The sequence below is a fragment of the Staurois parvus genome, unplaced genomic scaffold (assembly GCF_062004578.1).
Source record: "Staurois parvus isolate SC_StPar_1 unplaced genomic scaffold, SC_StPar_1.0 ptg000155l, whole genome shotgun sequence".
Classification (NCBI taxonomy): Eukaryota; Metazoa; Chordata; class Amphibia; order Anura; family Ranidae; genus Staurois; species Staurois parvus.
Window position 1 is genome coordinate 28,869,228 of NW_028317951.1, and position 18,759 is coordinate 28,887,986.

At 39.7% G+C, this 18,759-nt stretch overlaps 1 protein-coding gene across 7 annotated transcripts in view; it reads right to left on the minus strand.

The window, feature by feature from the left end:
- The window catches only part of MCF2L2 (MCF.2 cell line derived transforming sequence-like 2), a 371,113-nt gene that overhangs the window by 214,494 nt on the left and 137,860 nt on the right, over positions 1-18,759 (minus strand). For all 7 annotated transcript variants that reach the window (XM_089675584.1, XM_089675583.1, XM_089675586.1 and 4 more), the window contains exon 10: positions 1,623-1,742. In XM_089675584.1, the coding sequence (XP_089531710.1) occupies positions 1,623-1,742 (120 nt within the window). The remainder of the gene's footprint in view (positions 1-1,622; positions 1,743-18,759) is intronic.

Here is an 18,759-nt window from a genome sequence, read left to right on the forward strand (position 1 = left end):
TGCTATATCTGCTACTGGACCCTGGCTTGCTCACTTCCTGGTAGAGCGATCCTAAGAACCGTGACCTGGCTCTAACAGGCAGCTAAACTCATCTTCACTATCATGAGCTGTGGTGAATACCAGTTAGTGCTTAGACCCCATACCTCGGGTGAGCCCATGTCATCTGCCAGGGTGACTTGCTGGTTTACATACCCTGCTGGTTGGTGAGAGCCTTTCTACTGCTATAGCTACTGGTCTCTGACCCTGACCTCTGACCATGACAATAGGGATATTTGAAATTTAGTATTACCCTTAGACATAACAGATTACAAATGAGTATATGGCACTGAAGTACAATGGATGCAAACACATAAGAGCCACTGGTAAAAATCAAGTAGAAGCTGCATCTAATTGACAGCAAGTAGAAAATTATGACTGTTACATATATCCTGTATTTTATGTGGTCATAGATCAGTTTCTTATTTGGAAAAGTTTTTCTAATCTCTACGTTATATTGTTGTACGGTAGGCACCCCAGCTTGGATCCAGCATAGCTGAGGGTCTAGTTACACTCATGATATCATGCAAAAAGGCTATTTGCTTCCAGTATCTTTGGGCAGAAGCAGAACAGGTGCAAATAGGAGCCAGAGTCCTTTTGACATTTAGGGCATAAGGGGTTATAAGAAGGTTTATATCGCTAGCCAAATTGGCATCAAATAGATACAACCCTTCTTCATTTTACGTAAACAAAATACACTATATTGCCAAAAGTATTGGACCACCTCTCCAAATCAATGGATTCAGGTGTTCCAATCACCTCCATGGCCACAGGTATATAAAATCAAGCATCTAGGCATGCAGACAGCCTCTACAAACATTTGTGAAAGATAGGGTAGCTCTCAGGAGATTAGTGAATTCAAGCATGACGTAGCAATTGTGCGCACAGATATGGACGCGGACAACCATTTTGCTAAGATCCACCATCTTGTGTCATTCTCACTCCAAATCAGTCCCCCTCCCTTTTTTTTGAATGGCATGTGATCTGTGTGTGTGCTGAGTTCAGGAGTGCATTGGGCACAGCTGGATACACTTCATGGTTGTAAACCCAATTCGCTGGTTCCATGAAGTCTGTCAGACCCTTGCTTTGGCCTGATCGTAAAGCAGTACTTGAGCTTTTTACAAAATCGAGTTGCATTGATCTATTAGATTGTAAGCTCTTATGAGCTGGGCCCCCTTACCTCTCTTGTATTTTATTGTATTGTAACTGTACTGTCTTCCTTTAGATTGCAAAAAGCTGTACAAACTGTTGGTGCTATATAAATCCTGTATAATAATAAAAATGTGAAGGAGCACCAACCAATTTGGTGCATTTCTAATACAATTCTGTAGGACTCGAGTCACATCTGAAATTGCACTAGTGTAAATGGAGCCTTAGTCTCATCCACAAGATATTTATTATTATATAGGTTTTTATGAGGAAAACCAAAGAACGAGAAATTAAAATAAACATAAAGATAATGCAGTAATTATAAATTATATTATTCCTTTGAACAGTTCTCTCTAAGGATAAGTCCATTTTCTTATATGAAAAAATTGATTAATACTCATGCGTTGAATCCCAACAGTGATATGTGTGTCATTTACCTGTCCTTTTTCTTCCAGCTGCTTCAGCTCCTTGAGAAGATGCTCCACACGTGATACGCTATCTCCAATGTCTGTGAAAGCAGCTTGAGTATCCATCAGTGCATCTAGAGTAAGCTTTAGCTATGGAAAAGCAGAGATCGAGATTGTTATTCTTTATTTGTTGTTATTTTGTATTAAATGTGTTTTCTTTGTGTATACTTTGATATCTATATAGTGGATCCTGGTGTCTAATTGTTTTTAATTATACTTACCTGCCCTTCCAATTTGTTTGGGGGGAGGATGGGCTCCATTTATTGTGTGTGTAGTGTTCATTCAAACAAGCTACGAGTAAGGCTTCAGTGGAAATGCATTAGCATGTTATCTGTATCTTATTATGTAGCCAATAAAGATTTGTCGTAATTAATGATACAGAGTAGCCAGCATCTTTCTATGGTGTTTTATTACTGCAGCTTGGGGGCACTTGGGCCAGTGCACAGGATCCCAGCTCCCGAGGGTAACATTCGGTAGAGTGTTTTTGTTGTCCCTCAGAGATCAAGTCAGTCCTGTGCAATTACCTTCCATTATTCTAACTCCAAAACTGTCTCTCATTTCAAGGGACTGTCCCTCATTTCAAACAAAATCCCTCTGTTCCTCTTTCCTCCTCATTTGTTCCTCTTTTTGGTCTACAGATAAAGACCTCCTTAAGCAATTTATTATTAACTTCCCCAAACTATTATATATATATATATATATATATATATACAGTCATGGCCGAAATTGTTGGCACCCTTGATATTTTTCCTGAAAATCAAGTATTTCACACAAAAAAGGTATTGCATTAACACATGTTTTGCTATACACATGTTTATTCCCTTTGTATGTATTGGAACAAATATAAAACAGAGGCAGAAAAGCAAATATGACATAATGTCACACAAAACCCCAAAAATGGGCTGGACAAAAGTATTGGCACCCTTAACTTAATATTTGGTTGCACACCCTTTGGAAAACATAACTGAAATCAGTCGCTTCCTATAACCATCAATAAGCTTCTGACACCTCTCACCCGGAATTTTGGACCACTCTTCCTTTGCAAACAGCTCCAGGTCTCTCTTATTGGAAGGACACCTTTTCCCAACAGCAATTTTAAGATCTCTCCACAGGTGTTCAATGGGATTTAGATCTGGGCTCATTGCTGGCCACTTCAGAACTCTCCAGCGCTTCTTTGCCATCCATTTCTGAGTGCTTTTTGACGTATGTTTGGGGTCATTGTCCTGCTGGAAGACCCAGGATCTTGGACGCAAACCCAGCTTTCTGACACTGGGCCCTACAGTGCGACCCAAAATCCTTTGGTAATCCTCAGATTTCATGATGCCTTGCACACAGTCAAGGCACCCAGTGCCAGAGGCAGCAAAACAACCCCAAAACATCATTGAACCTCCACCATATTTTACCGTAGGTACTGTGTTTTGTTCTTTGTAGGCCTCATTCCGTTTTCGGTAAACAGTAGAATGATGTGCTTTACCGAAAAGCTCTATCTTGGTCTCATCTGTCCACAAGACGTTTTCCCAGAAGGCTTTTGGCTTACTCAAGTACATTTTGGCAAACTGTAGTCTTGCTTTTTTATGTCTCTGTGTCAGCAGTGGGGTCCTCCTGGGTCTCCTGCCATAGCGTTTCATTTCATTTAAATGTCGACGGATAGTTCGCGCTGACACTGATGCTCCCTGAGCCTGCAGGACAGCTTGAATGTCTTTGGAACATGTTTGGGGCTGCTTATCCACCATCCGGACTATTCTGCGTTGCAATCTTTCATCAATTTTCCTCATCCGTCCACGACCAGGGAGATTAGCTACAGTGCCATGGGTTGCAAACTTCTTGATAATGTTGCGCACTGTGGACAAAGGCAAATCTAGTTCTCTGGAGATGGACTTGTAACCTTGAGATTGTTGATATTTTGCCACAATTTTGGTTCTCAGGTCCTCAGACAGTTCTCGTCTCCTCTTTCTGTTGTCCATGCTTAGTGTGGCACAGACAGACACACAATGCAAAGGTTAAGTGAACGTCTCTCCTTTTTATCTGCTTTCAGGTGTGATTTCTATATTGCCCACACCTGTTACTTGCCCCAGGTGAGTTTACAGGAGCATCACATGCTTGTAACATTCTTATTTATCCGCAGTTGTGAAAGGGTGCCAATACTTTTGTCCAGCCCATTTTTGGAGGTTTGTGTGACATTATGTCGAATTTGCTTTCTTTCCTCCCTTTTTTTGTTTTGTCCCAATACACACAAAGGGAATAAACATGTGTATAGCAAAACATGTGTTAATGCAATACGTTTCGTGAGAAATACATGATTTCCTGGAGAAATATCAAGGGTGCCAACAATTTCGGCCATGACTGTATATATATATATATACTATTTGACCTGCCTAATGAAGAGACTGAGTGGTAAAAAGACAGGATTTTCTGCGTATTCATTCCTTACAATTTACATTACAGCTGGAGCATCAGGGATGTGTCCTTTACTTACATACCTTAGGCTAAAAGGTGTCCTTCTTTCCTATCGCAGAAAGTTAGGAGGTATGTAAGATTGGAGAAGCAGGATGCTTCTTTAAAATTAGGAGCTACTGAAATCACTTAAAACAATCAATTAAAAGTTCTGCTTTCTTTTTTGATAAATGGGGAGCTGCTGATTATTTAAATTTCGATTTATAATGAATTCTTTCCCTGCTGTACTCTTTGTGTATTCCCACGCATTTGGAAGCTGGGATTTCAGGAAGCGCAAAAACCTTGCATGCTTGGACGCATCTATATGGTGTGAAGAAGCCCTAAATGCCATCAAAGCTAACATGTCCTTGTCCATCATAATGTAAGTATATAAAATAATACGATTACTCTTAATTCAAATCTTGGGATAAGTCATAGGAAGCTTAATCTAACTATTTAATATTTTGTAATATTTGTTAGAATCTAATTCTCTTCTGAATTTAAAGGAAAATTCTAGATCTGTTTAAACGTGATATGCAATATTTGATTGCTACACATGTCAGTTTGTAATTTAATATCATTAAAATGACTTTCCATTTCAACGTGTGCAACTAATGATTATAATTTAACTGCCAAAATTTTCAAGCATCGCGTCCAAGAAACAACAGCAACAGAACTCAACAAACAGACAGGATTTACCAGAATCGTTACCCCTGTTCCTGTATTTGGATTATTGTCCTTCCCAGAAGTTTGAGAAATCAAATAACAGCCAACTCCAGAAAGGCTGCTACTAAACACAAAATTTACCTTTGGTGACATAATTACAGCTCACGTTCATGCCTACAGAGAAGCCCTAGGGGAATGTTTTCTTATTACAACTTAGAGACTTAATTCATTGCAAAACCCACTACATATTTGTCTATTTATAACTGGTCACACAAGATTGACACAATTGACTCTTGTGTGAAAAAAATGTGTAAATAGACATGTTCCCTGTTCAGTTTATTTCAGCAAATGCACTTGAGTAGCCTCATTATCTATACGGAGGATTTACACTGATGTTTGCAAGCCTTGTATTTTCATGCAAGATGCACTTCAAAAAGAATATCCAAAATTGGCTTTGGTGGAGCATAAAACAGACCTAATAACCACATGCACAACACAAGTGCCCCTAAAGTTTTGGATAGATTGTGGCAAGGTTGAAATCTTTGACAGGTTTATAGTGGTGTTTGTATCCCCATTAGGAGATTGTCCATATCTTCATTAGTGGTCACTGTGACAAAATATGATGTGAAATCTTCCAACTGCGGACACAGACAGCAATAAAAACAGAAGTTCTAACCCTTCTCAATTTTTTTAATTGTAGAGATGAGGTCTCTACAATATAGCATACACAGAAGGAACATTACATAGATAGCTGAAAAGTTATCAAATTGCTGACAAATAAAATGAAAGGCTTAATCATAGACTGACTGCAGGAAATAACAAAGTATAGCAAAGCCCATATAATTGGATTTTAGTTGGTCGAGAAACTGCCAAAACCCAAACTAAAAATATTGTGTGCCATCTCAAACATGGATGTGAGGGTCCATATCTGAATCTGTTACCTATGTGGTGTCTGGCTGTACCTCCTCTCACTATGCCACCTGAGATGCTGGACAGCTCCCTGCCTGATCTCTTAAAAAATCTTGCTTCATCTTTTGTTTCCCATGAACCTTGAACTCTTTGCTCCTCCCGTGAACTTCCTGATTTAAACCATATCTCTGCACTTCCTGTTTGCCAGATTATTGTGCTCTCCACAGCTGATATCTTGCTCCTTTGCGTACCTGCAGCTGTGCTTATCTCCACCACCACTCATTATTGCCCTTTAGCTTGTTCCTTGACTACGCTTCAGCTTGATCCCAAACTGCAACCATTTGTTTCAATCTTTGGCTTGTTTACTGACTACGCTTCTGCTTGATCCCTACCTGCTATATCTGCTACTGGACCCTGGCTTGCTCACTTCCTGGTAGGGTGATCCTAAGAACCGTGACCTGGCTCTAACAGGCAGCTAAACTCATCTTCACTATCATGAGCTGTGGTGAATACCAGTTAGTGCTTAGACCCCATACCTCGGGTGAGCCCATGTCATCTGCCAGGGTGACTTGCTGGTTTACATACCCTGCTGGTTGGTGAGAGCCTTTCTACTGCTATAGCTACTGGTCTCTGACCCTGACCTCTGACCATGACAATAGGGATATTTGAAATTTAGTATTACCCTTAGACATAACAGATTACAAATGAGTATATGGCACTGAAGTACAATGGATGCAAACACATAAGAGCCACTGGTAAAAATCAAGTAGAAGCTGCATCTAATTGACAGCAAGTAGAAAATTATGACTGTTACATATATCCTGTATTTTATGTGGTCATAGATCAGTTTCTTATTTGGAAAAGTTTTTCTAATCTCTACTTTATATTGTTGTACGGTAGGCACCCCAGCTTGGATCCAGCATAGCGGAGGGTCTAGTTACACTCATGATATCATGCAAAAAGGCTATTTGCTTCCAGTATCTTTGGGCAGGAGCAGAACAGGTGCAAATAGGAGCCAGAGGCCTCTTGACATTTAGGGCATAAGGGGTTATAAGAAGGTTTATATCGCTAGCCAAATTGGCATCAAATAGATACAACCCTTCTTCATTTTACATAAACAAAATACACTATATTGCCAAAAGTTTTGGGCCACCTCTCCAAATCATTGGATTCAGGTGTTCCAATCACCTCCATGGCCACAGGTGTATAAAATCAAGCATCTAGGCATGCAGACAGCCTCTACAAACATTTGTGAAAGATAGGGTAGCTCTCAGGAGATTAGTGAATTCAAGCATGACGTAGCAATTGTGCGCACAGATATGGACGCGGACAACCATTTTGCTAAGATCCACCATCTTGTGTCATTCTCACTCCAAATCAGTCCCCCTCCCTTTTTTTTGAATGGCATGTGATCTGTGTGTGTGCTGAGTTCAGGAGTGCATTGAGCACAGCTGGATACACTTCATGGTTGTAAACCCAATTCGCTGGTTCCATGAAGTCTGTCAGACCCTTGCTTTGGCCTGATCGTAAAGCTATAAATCCGTCAGTCACTGAACATGAAAAGCATTCTGGAAGTAGCAGTAAAACGTACATTCCACTGAAATCACTTTTTCATACAAATTCATAACTCCCGACAGGAACAGAGTACACTAAAACAAAGCATAGATTCAGATAGGACATTTTAATACAAGTCACCTGATACCTTATACCCCTAGATAGCGTCTACCCGAGAGCAGAAAGCGATATCTCTTTAACCATCACAGGCAGATATGTCATATCTGTTGTCTGGATGTTCAGCAGATGATTCTGCATATTATCCTACCAGTGGATAGGATGCTACATGTACCTATGGACGGTTATTAACCATGGTATAAACAGGGGAGGGATTTGGTCATAGCCTGAGTCCCCGCTTAAACACCCCTCCCCAAATGAGGCGATTGGTTCTCTGCTTTAAGGAGACACCCTGCTGGGTTCCTAGAAAATAGGCTGTCATGCCTGGAGAAAGAAGAAGAGATTCTCCCTTTTAACATCAGGAACCAACTTTGGGAGAAAAGGTACCCTTTTGTTCAGGACACTTGAATCTGCTTAAACCAAGGACTTCGGCAAGTATTCTACCTCCCTAAACTCCTTTCTGTTATCTCTCTGTTGTGTTATTGCTCTCTGTATTTATATATATATATACTGGCTACATCTTTTTCTGTAAATATTTTTATTGCACCATTTTGACCATTTTTAGTAACAAATCCTATTTTCTGAAAAGTGTTGAACTGTTTCTAAAGCTCTTTACTGCAAACTAAGAATCCCTGTCTCTGAAGAGTGCTACTGTGTTTTAAAACCTCTGTATACATCTGCCTGCGGTGACTCAAACCTCATAGTGTTACTGCTAAGATTTGTGAGTTTCCTCCTTCTCTGTAAAAAGGTGGTGGTGGCAGTGTGAAGGGTTAATTGCATAATTAACCTGACCCAGTAACAATCGCTCTCAGGCTGCAGGCACATAGATTGTGGTGCAGTGAGCTGGAAAATTTTGTGCAGGGTGCAGCTGAGCGTGGCATTGTTACGCAAGTGGCAGCGTGGTTTTAGATTGGCTAGTCATTCGGTCACAAGTTGGTGAGAAGGGCTGGGGTCTGATGCCGCGTCTGTCACACGTGGTACCGTGAATGGTACATGCATCTGTGAAATTCCTTGCTACTAAATATTCCAAGGTCAACTGTTTGTGTTATTATAACAAAGTGGAAGCAATTGGGAACAACAGCAACTCCATGTAAAATGACAGAGTGGGGTCAGCGCATGCTTAAGCACACAGAGCACAGAATTCGCCAACTGTTTGCAGAGTCAATAGCTATAGCATGTGCAGTTAGCCTTTGGTGGCCATCTTGAAGCCTTTTAAGAGGGTTGGTTAGTTTGTTTGCCACATGCCTCTGATGCAGGGGGGGGGGGTCCAGCGAAACTTGTTAGGCGGATAATCAGCCATGTCGGGACCAATTTTGGACTATCTAATGGACTGAGAAGTATACCAATCTCTTAATTAAGAGGGGCAACATTTGAGCTGCATTGAATTATGGATATAAGAAGGCCACTATTATTACATTGAAACTCTATCCAAAACTTCTGATCTGTAGTTTGGCTGAGATACACACATGGTATATTTGTTAATCAACTAAGTTAGAGTTTATGTTGATGTCTTTTACAACACCAGCCAGTTGTGCGAGGTCGACGGACATATGGGGGTTTATTTACTAAAGCTGGAGAGTCCAAAATCAGACTCCCTTCTGCATAGAAACCAATCAGCTTCTAACCTCAGCTTGTTCAATGAAGCTTTAGCAATGAAACCTGGAAGCTGATTGGTTTCTATGCAGAAGTGAGTCTGATTTTGCACTCTCCAGCTTTAGTAAATAAACCCCATAAATTTGTGCCAACATACATCATTAGAACACCTTTATAGAAGTTTTGTTAGCTCTTCTGGACCACATCCAGTTGCTCCCTGCAGTATGGACATTTGTGATTATAATACATTTATCTAGCTTTACCCATATATGGAATTTCAAATGCAGTCACAGTTGAGGTGATGCTAAGCACAAGCAACATTGGGATTAATCTGGCTTACTTACTGTCCACAATATATCATCGGATCTTCATTATCAACAATGTATCCAATATATTTCTTGCCAACTATTTTGAGGATGGACTTTGGGAATGTTTGCCAGCATGCTGTTTATTTTGTGGCCACTTTATCTATCTTTTTCTATCTCTTATAGCTGTCCTTTTATTCCTGAGAGCTCTCAGCTTTAATTGATAATTTATATTGTTTTGATTTGAGCACATTGTAATTATATGTATAGATATGGGTTGGAGATATTCAATTAGTCCTTAGAAGTGACTCTTAAATTGTTTTTAATGGGTTCATTTATATGTTTAGTGTGTTTTGGTTTTAAACTAATAAATGGAATTTGTAAGTCAATGATATCTGGTGGCATCACATTTCTTCTAGACACACAGTTTATTTATGTTTATTGGGTATAAATAGTTTTCATTTGGGGTTGAGGTATTGAGCAAAATCCATTTTTTATATAAGCTTTTTTTATAAATCTTTTTTGTGGTGTACTCCCTCCCCTTTGTTACACGAATATATGGATGGGACATGGTAAGATTTGTGCCAAGTGTAAAGTTTGGTAGAGGGTGATTACGATGCAGGTTTGTTTTTCAGGGGTTGGGCTTGGCCCCTTAGTTCAAGTGAAGTGAACTCTTAAGGCGTCAGCATACCAAGACATTTTTGTCAATTTCATGCTCCCAACTTTGTGGGAACAGTTTGGGGATGGCCCCTTCCTGGTCCAACATGACTGCACACCAGTGCACAAAGCAAGGTCCATAAAGACCTGGATGAGCGAGTTTGGGGTGGAGGAACTTCATTGGCCTGACCTCAACCCAATTGAACACCTTTGGGATGAATTAGAGTGGAAACTGTGAGCCAGGCCTTCTCGTTCTACATCAGTGCCTGACCTCACAAATTCTTGAAGAATGGTCAAACATTCCCATAGACACACTCCTAAACCTTGTGGACAGCCTTCCCAGAAGAGTTGAACCTTTTATAGCTGCAAAGGGTGGGCCAACTCAACATTGAACATTGAAAAAGTGCCATAAATCAGGGTGTGTCCATCCATTAATATGCATTTCCCCTATGCACCACTATTAGGGTGTGGATTCTTAAACCAAACCGCTTATGAATAAATATTAGCACCTGGCAAGAGCAGACCTGCCAAAAAAGACAGTATATTATGAATCCCATGCGAAGTAATAATTCACTATTATAGTGGATGCAATTATTTTTATTAAGATCACATTGTTTATTTGTTTTAGAGCCATTATCACTGTTATCCACTGAAAGTATCTCACTTAAGAAATATTGGCCGATTGAAATTGGCCACACACTATGAATCCGCTTTAATCAATCCAAGTGATGATGATGAATTGCTAAGAAGGTAATATTGTTTATCATGTTACATTCCTCCATTAGGAGCCATACTATTTGCAAATAGGATTTATCTTGATAAATGCAAGTTAATGACAGGCTTCTAGCAACTATTCTAGGACCCTTTTATACATCATTTATTTATTCTTCAGGATTCCTACCATTCATGTTTTCATCACTAAACATTGATGAACAATTGAAGGAAAAACTTTGATACCTTTAACGATAGAAGATACAGATTAAGAATACTTAATACAGAAGCAGACTTTGCCCACTCAAGTTTGGCTTCTTTTGCCATACATGCAGCTAAGTGAAAACGCAGAACGTTTTTTTGTTTTTATTTTTACTTTCATGATTTACAGTGTGTTCACCATGATTTCAATGTCTACCTTTTCATGATCCATGTGATCTTAATAAAAATAATTGCATCTACTATAATAGTGAATTATTACTCCGCATGGGATTCGTAATATACCGTCTTTTATGGCAGGTCTGCTCTTGTCAGCTGCTAATATTTATTCAACTCAACATTGAACCCTACGGACTAAGATTGGGATGCCATTAAAGTTCATGTGCGTGTCCTGTCAGATGAACTCTCCTTTACCCCTCTATTTACTAAAACAAATGTCTAGTGCTCCATTTTAATGCTTTTTGATTTAGACTTATTTTGAGATGACAGCTAAACTGGAAATAGAATGCTAAAATACACGTATGTCCAAAAGCTGACCTACCATTACACATTTATTTTTGGTTAATAAAACAATTTAACTTTTGCAACATCAAAATTGCAGCAGTTCTTTTATATCTCAAAAAACTGGGCAAAGTCAGCTAAAAGTATATTTTTTTTCCAAGCGTGGTAGAAGCATTTGGAGAAAAACATTAATTGTGGTAAAATAACATCTGCTCTTATTACTATATTATTAATCCACCAAGGCTTCTTTGTACAAACTTCTATATGCTGCAACATGCAGAGTTAGCATAACCTCCCTTTAAAACTTCAAACATCTTGAAAGATTGAGCTCAAGCAGAGACAGAAAATGTGTTGTTTCTGTAAGATCGAGATGAAAAATATTTATGTCACCTCAGGTTCCCCTTTCCCAAATCTGGGAGTGGAAACATTTTATGTTAAAGCAGAACTTCACCCTAAAGGGGACGTTCCGCTTTATGTCCTCCTCCCCCACCCCTCTTCTTGTTTTTTTTAAACTTTTTTTGGAGGGGGGAGGGAGCAGGTACCTAGTTTTCTCAGGTACCTGCTCCCACTTTTGCTGGAATCACCTTCTCAAAGAACCAACCCAGGAGAGGACATCCCTGGACTGTAAGTGTGCTTTTATTAAAAATCAGCAGCTACAGTATTTATAGCTGATGACTTTTTTTTAACCTGACTGCGTTAGGGCCCATTCTTGCTAGAATGTAGTGCAAGAAAACCACATTCTGTGCCAGTTTCCCAATCATACTGACCTTGCATTCTGCAGCGGGTGTTACTGCAAAGTTAACAACACCCAAAACATAGGTCGCAAATGCATGGTTGCAGTGCATTTCTAAAAGTAGTGCAAGCATTTCAGCCCATTCATCACAGTACACAGAACTGCATGTGAATTGCACAGGAACTGCACAGCATTCCTGTGTGATTCTCATTCAGTTCATAGTGTGAATGGGCCCTCAAGGTCCCAAGGTAGTTCCAGGAAGTGACAGGAAATAGTGTTGTAGGATTTAATAATTGTCTCTGAGCTTCCATATAAAATATAGGGGTGGGTGTAGAGTAAGGCAGGCTATAGATAAGGCGATTTTCTTTCCTGCAACCAAGGTCTGCTGGAAAGAAAATCAATTGATTTTGTCATCGACACAGACAATGATGGTGGGGGAATCCCTCCCGTGGAGCTATTATGTTCTCCAGGTGGAGGGGAATAGGGAGCAGTCCCTGCCAAGAGAACACAATGATTATTGCTAGTGGCTATAGCTGCTGGCAATAATCACATGCTAGAAATCCAACATGCTGGTTGTACCCAAATTGACAAATGGATTGACTTGGGTACAATCAGCTGCCCACATATGGATCGAATCTCAGCCTGTCCCTGTTGAACTGACTGAGATTCAAACCATTTATTGCCTGCTTAAGCCTACTGCACAACTGGACCCATCTGAGGGATGCATTAGAGGATGATTGACGGCCAGGTGCTCAGGATAATGGAGGGCCCACCCTTTCACTGAGCAGACCTCAGTAAGTTTACTTAACTATGTAATGATTGTGGAATGGAACTGGGTGAACGTGTACTGGCTATATTATAACAAGTGATTTCACTGATGCCAGTGAGGCCACAGCTGGAATGGGTAATTGGGAAAACTTATGTGTGGCATATGGAAACATAAGGTAGGTGACTGGTAACATGCTAACGGAGGCTGGCATGCCAAGAAGCACCTTTATGAATAATCATTGTCCCATGCCATTGTAAGGTGGATTTGCCAATTAGTGTTATACTAGAATGCTTGTTTAGTCTTCTGAAACATTACAAGCCCTTAGATGTTTACATACTTTGTGGCATTACTGCATTCTTTATCATGTCCTACTCTTAAGGCCTTATGCAAACAGGGCAACTGAATAAGCCCCTCTGAATGCAGGAAAAAGCTGCTTTAAAAAATGCCCATAGCTGTGTATTGCACATGGATTTAGGAACATGCCTGGCTTTTGAGTGGTAATGCATTCTTTTTGCCAGAATATTAATTTATTCTAGACACTGGAATGCACTTACGCTCACATGCTAGATGTGTCTAGCGTTTAGGTTTGTTTAGATGTGTATACACATGTTTAGGTGCATCTAGGGCTTTTTGGCTCTTCAGCACCTCTGCTGAAGGTGCTTTTGGTGGGTTCAAAAATTATGAGTGCAGCGCTAATTAGTATCTAATAGAACCGTAATACAATATACAGTCATGGCCGAAATTGTTGGCACCCTTGATATTTCTCCAGGAAATCATGTATTTCTCACGAAACGTATTGCATTAACACATGTTTTGCTATACACATGTTTATTCCCTTTGTGTGTATTGGGACAAAACAAAAAAAGGGAGGAAAGAAAGCAAATTCGACATAATGTCACACAAACCTCCAAAAATGGGCTGGACAAAAGTATTGGCACCCTTTCACAACTGCGGATAAATAAGAATGTTACAAGCATGTGATGCTCCTGTAAACTCACCTGGGGCAAGTAACAGGTGTGGGCAATATAGAAATCACACCTGAAAGCAGATAAAAAGGAGAGACGTTCACTTAACCTTTGCATTGTGTGTCTGTCTGTGCCACACTAAGCATGGACAACAGAAAGAGGAGACGAGAACTGTCTGAGGACCTGAGAACCAAAATTGTGGCAAAATATCAACAATCTCAAGGTTACAAGTCCATCTCCAGAGAACTAGATTTGCCTTTGTCCACAGTGCGCAACATTATCAAGAAGTTTGCAACCCATGGCACTGTAGCTAATCTCCCTGGTCGTGGACGGATGAGGAAAATTGATGAAAGATTGCAACGCAGAATAGTCCGGATGGTGGATAAGCAGCCCCAAACATGTTCCAAAGACATTCAAGCTGTCCTGCAGGCTCAGGGAGCATCAGTGTCAGCGCGAACTATCCGTCGACATTTAAATGAAATGAAACGCTATGGCAGGAGACCCAGGAGGACCCCACTGCTGACACAGAGACATAAAAAAGCAAGACTACAGTTTGCCAAAATGTACTTGAGTAAGCCAAAAGCCTTCTGGGAAAACGTCTTGTGGACAGATGAGACCAAGATAGAGCTTTTCGGTAAAGCACATCATTCTACTGTTTACCGAAAACGGAATGAGGCCTACAAAGAACAAAACACAGTACCTACGGTAAAATATGGTGGAGGTTCAATGATGTTTTGGGGTTGTTTTGCTGCCTCTGGCACTGGGTGCCTTGACTGTGTGCAAGGCATCATGAAATCTGAGGATTACCAAAGGATTTTGGGTCGCACTGTAGGGCCCAGTGTCAGAAAGCTGGGTTTGCGTCCAAGATCCTGGGTCTTCCAGCAGGACAATGACCCCAAACATACGTCAAAAAGCACTCAGAAATGGATGGCAAAGAAGCGCTGGAGAGTTCTGAAGTGGCCAGCAATGAGCCCAGATCTAAATCCCATTGAACACCTGTGGAGAGATCTTAAAATTGCTGTTGGGAAAAGGTGTCCTTCCAATAAGAGAGACCTGGAGCTGTTTGCAAAGGAAGAGTGGTCCAAAATTCCGGGTGAGAGGTGTCAGAAGCTTATTGATGGTTATAGGAAGCGACTGATTTCAGTTATGTTTTCCAAAGGGTGTGCAACCAAATATTAAGTTAAGGGTGCCAATACTTTTGTCCAGCCCATTTTTGGGGTTTTGTGTGACATTATGTCATATTTGCTTTTCTGCCTCTGTTTTATATTTGTTCCAATACATACAAAGGGAATAAACATGTGTATAGCAAAACATGTGTTAATGCAATACCTTTTTTGTGTGAAATACTTGATTTTCAGGAAAAATATCAAGGGTGCCAACAATTTCGGCCATGACTGTATACTCAATCCCCAAAATAAATCCAAGATACTCAATACATATACAGTGTCATGCATGTATTCCCTCATGGGGAATATCTCGTGCAAAAACGTGAAAATAAAGTAATATATACTATAATAACATATATACTAATAATAAACAGTGCCACACAAAAAGTGCACAAAGGAATGAACGATAATTCAAATACGAGAAAAAGTCCAAAGTTAATAATAATAATACTGATGATGCTGTGCTTAATGATGAACTTCACACTCCACTCTTCATGCAAAATTATGTGCAGTGTACGTGATTCACACGTGACAATCCTTAACAGCCAAGATACTAATTAGATACTAATTAGCGCTGCACTCATAATTTTTGCACTGTTTATTCACTTATTTTGGGTATAAGCTTAGTGTCAGCAGCTTATGGTTATAGGGTAGGAGTCCTTGTGAGCGCAGGAGGTTTTTTGTAATTAGCTTTTGGTAGGTTGTTTTTTTCAGCTTTTAAACTATCCTCTTCTAATATGCCTGTAAACACCTATGTGTGCATGGACCCTTAGGCTACAATAGAGGTGCTTTACAGGCTGAAAAAAAGGCAAATGCCTGTAAAAATGTGTTTTCTAAGCTCAGTATGCAGGAGTCCTAAAAGAAAGGAGATATTTGAAATGAGCAGTGCGAGGTTGATATCCAAACTTATATGGGCACAGCTATGATAAGATTGTGCTATAAAAGGGGCTATTATTATAGGAAACATGGTTGTTTGTGTAGAAGAACCAGAAAGGCAAGAGCCAAGATTGCTCTCCTGAAATGTGTGACTGTTGACAGCTTATAGACAGGGAGCCAAGTCTAAAAGTAACTATCTTCAGAAAGTCCTCCAATAACAAAGCCGCCCTCAGGGTTAAGGGGAATGAAACCAGCCAGAGTGAGCTGTTTTTGATACTATTAAGGCTAATCAATAGCTGAAAAACAGCAAGTGTTATTAGCATTAGTTCAGTCAACTAACAGGGCAGCAACTGTCAGACCTCAGAGGATCTCTCACCTCTTTGAAAAAAAAATTAGCAAAATGTGAAAAAAAATGGTAATACTCAGGCTCAAATAAGCATGTGCATTTTACAATACAACACTAACTCCAAAAAAGTAGGGACTTTGTGTAAAATCTATATAAAAGCAGAATGCATTGATTTGCAAATCTCATAAATTCATATTTTAAAATAGAAAATATATAAATTGTTAAAACTGAGAATATGTACCATTTTAAAAAAAAAAAAAAGGTAATTTTGAAATTGATGACAGCAACACGTCTCAAAAAAGATGGGACAGGGCCATGTTTACCCAGGTATAGCATCCCTTCTTCTTTTAAAAACATTCTGTAAATGTCTGGGAACTGAAGAGACCAGTTTTTGGAGTTTTGGGAGAGGAATGTTGGCCCATTTTTGCCTGATATAGGATTCTAACTGCTCAACAATCCTGGGTCTTCTTTGCCATATTTTTTGTTTCATGATGCACCAAATATTTTCAATTGGTGAAAGGTCTGGATGGCAGGCAAGCCAGTTAAGCATCTAGACTCTTCTACTACGAAGTCATGCTGTTGTCATAGATGCAGTATGAAGTTTAGCATTGTCCTGCTGAAATATGCAAGGACTTCCCTGAAAAAGATGTTGTCTGGATGGGAGCATATGTTGCTCTAAAACCTGGATATATCTTTCAGCATTGATGGTGCCTTTCCAAATGTGCAAGCTGCCTATTCCATACGCACTAATGCACCCCCATACCATTAGGCTTTTGAACTTAGTGCTGTTAACAAGGTGGAAGGTCCTTCTCCTCTTTAGTCCAGAGGAATTGGTGCCCATAGTTGCCAAAAAGAAAGTGAAATTTTGATTCATATGACAACAGAACAGTTTTTCACTTTGCAACAGACCATTTAAAATGAGCTTTGGCTAAGAGAATTTCTGGATTGGGCTCAGACATGGCTTCTTGTTTTTGTTTTGCCTTGTATTTTTAGATGGCATGGTGACCTGCATGCAATGATGTTCATCACAGAATCATGCCTGTTTTTTTTTTCAATTCTTTATTTAAAGAGGTTTAGCACAGACCACTTCTATCTAAACTTTTTTTCCTTGCCTTTTAGGGCTGCAGTAATACTTTCCATAGAGTGGATTTCTGCCATCTTACACAGCCACATTGAGAGTGTAGGGGGAGACTCCTGCTTCCATAATAAATAGATTAACATGTAGTGTTTATATCTCTTTGTTGGGAGATCAGAGCTGCAAAAGATACCTGGCCGGGTCTAAGACCAGATCAAAGTCAGTAAGCCGTCTTATAGAGTCTCTCAATGCCTGTTTTTAATGCAGTGCCATTTGAGGGCCTGAAGATCTCGTGCACACAATAATGCGTTTCAGCCTTGTCCCTCTCACACAGAGATTTCTCCGGATTCTCGGAATCTTGTGATGGTATTATGTACTGTAGATGATGGATTATTTAAAGGCTTTGCATTTTTATGTAGAGGAACATTCTTATGAAACTGGTTCAGATAGTTGAACCCCTTCCCATCTTTACTTCTGAGCCACTCTGGCTCTCTAAGATGCTCTTCTTATAACCAATATACCCAAGAAGTGCTGCACAGAGAAGAGGGAGAAGAGCAGAGATTTCAAAACCCTGGACTGCTGGACCGGCTGCATGGGCACTGACAGCTTAGCATCTTTGGAGGTAAGGTACAGAGGGACCGGGGATGAGGAGGGTATATGGTATTAGTTTACTTTTTCATTTTTTTCTGAAAAGGAGAACTAACACCTTAAGCTGGCTATGCACTAGTAGAAATTTGTTTGAAAATGGTCATTTTAAGAACATTTGTTTCTAATCATAAGTAGGGCTAAATTGACATTCATTTTTTACCACAGTGACGAAAACAATTGGAAAATTTTTATATCACAAATTTCTAACGCTGTGCGTGGTTTTCATTCGGTAAAGTCCATTCATTCCAAAATCCAAATTCCAAAAGTTAAAATCAAACGACATTGTGAAGTACTTTCAAAACGACATTCGTCAAGCCGTCAAATCTACTGAGACGTTTTGTAGAAATGTTTGCAAATCTGCTAGTGTACAGCTTTTATCAGGTAGCTGTTCAATCATTGTACTCCTTGTTCTATTTATGTGATCAGCAAAGATGAGATGATAAAAACCAATACATATTCCTTTACTAAAGGTCAATAGATGATAGGGAGCAATAGATAGAATATATCTGCGTCCTTTATTACCATACTAAAGAAGTATGCGTCACACGTTTACATTAATGGAAGCTAAAACGAAAGTTCTATTAAGCTGCTAGTCAACAGAGGACAGTTCTTTAGATAATACTCTGCATAAACCTGCAGTCAGACTGCCTTAAGGAATGCAAGAGAATTGTGGTTTCTAAGTTACTAATACCAATGGCAACAATTCATGTGTATGTGTCTGTAATTACAGTGTCATTCTTTGCTGTTGCTGGTTACTAAGAACAGAATACTTATGTTATATGCAACTTGAGATAATCTCCTATTGACTTTGTGTTTGTTTTGACTGTGGGTAATAATGATTGAAAAACACTCTACAATGCATAT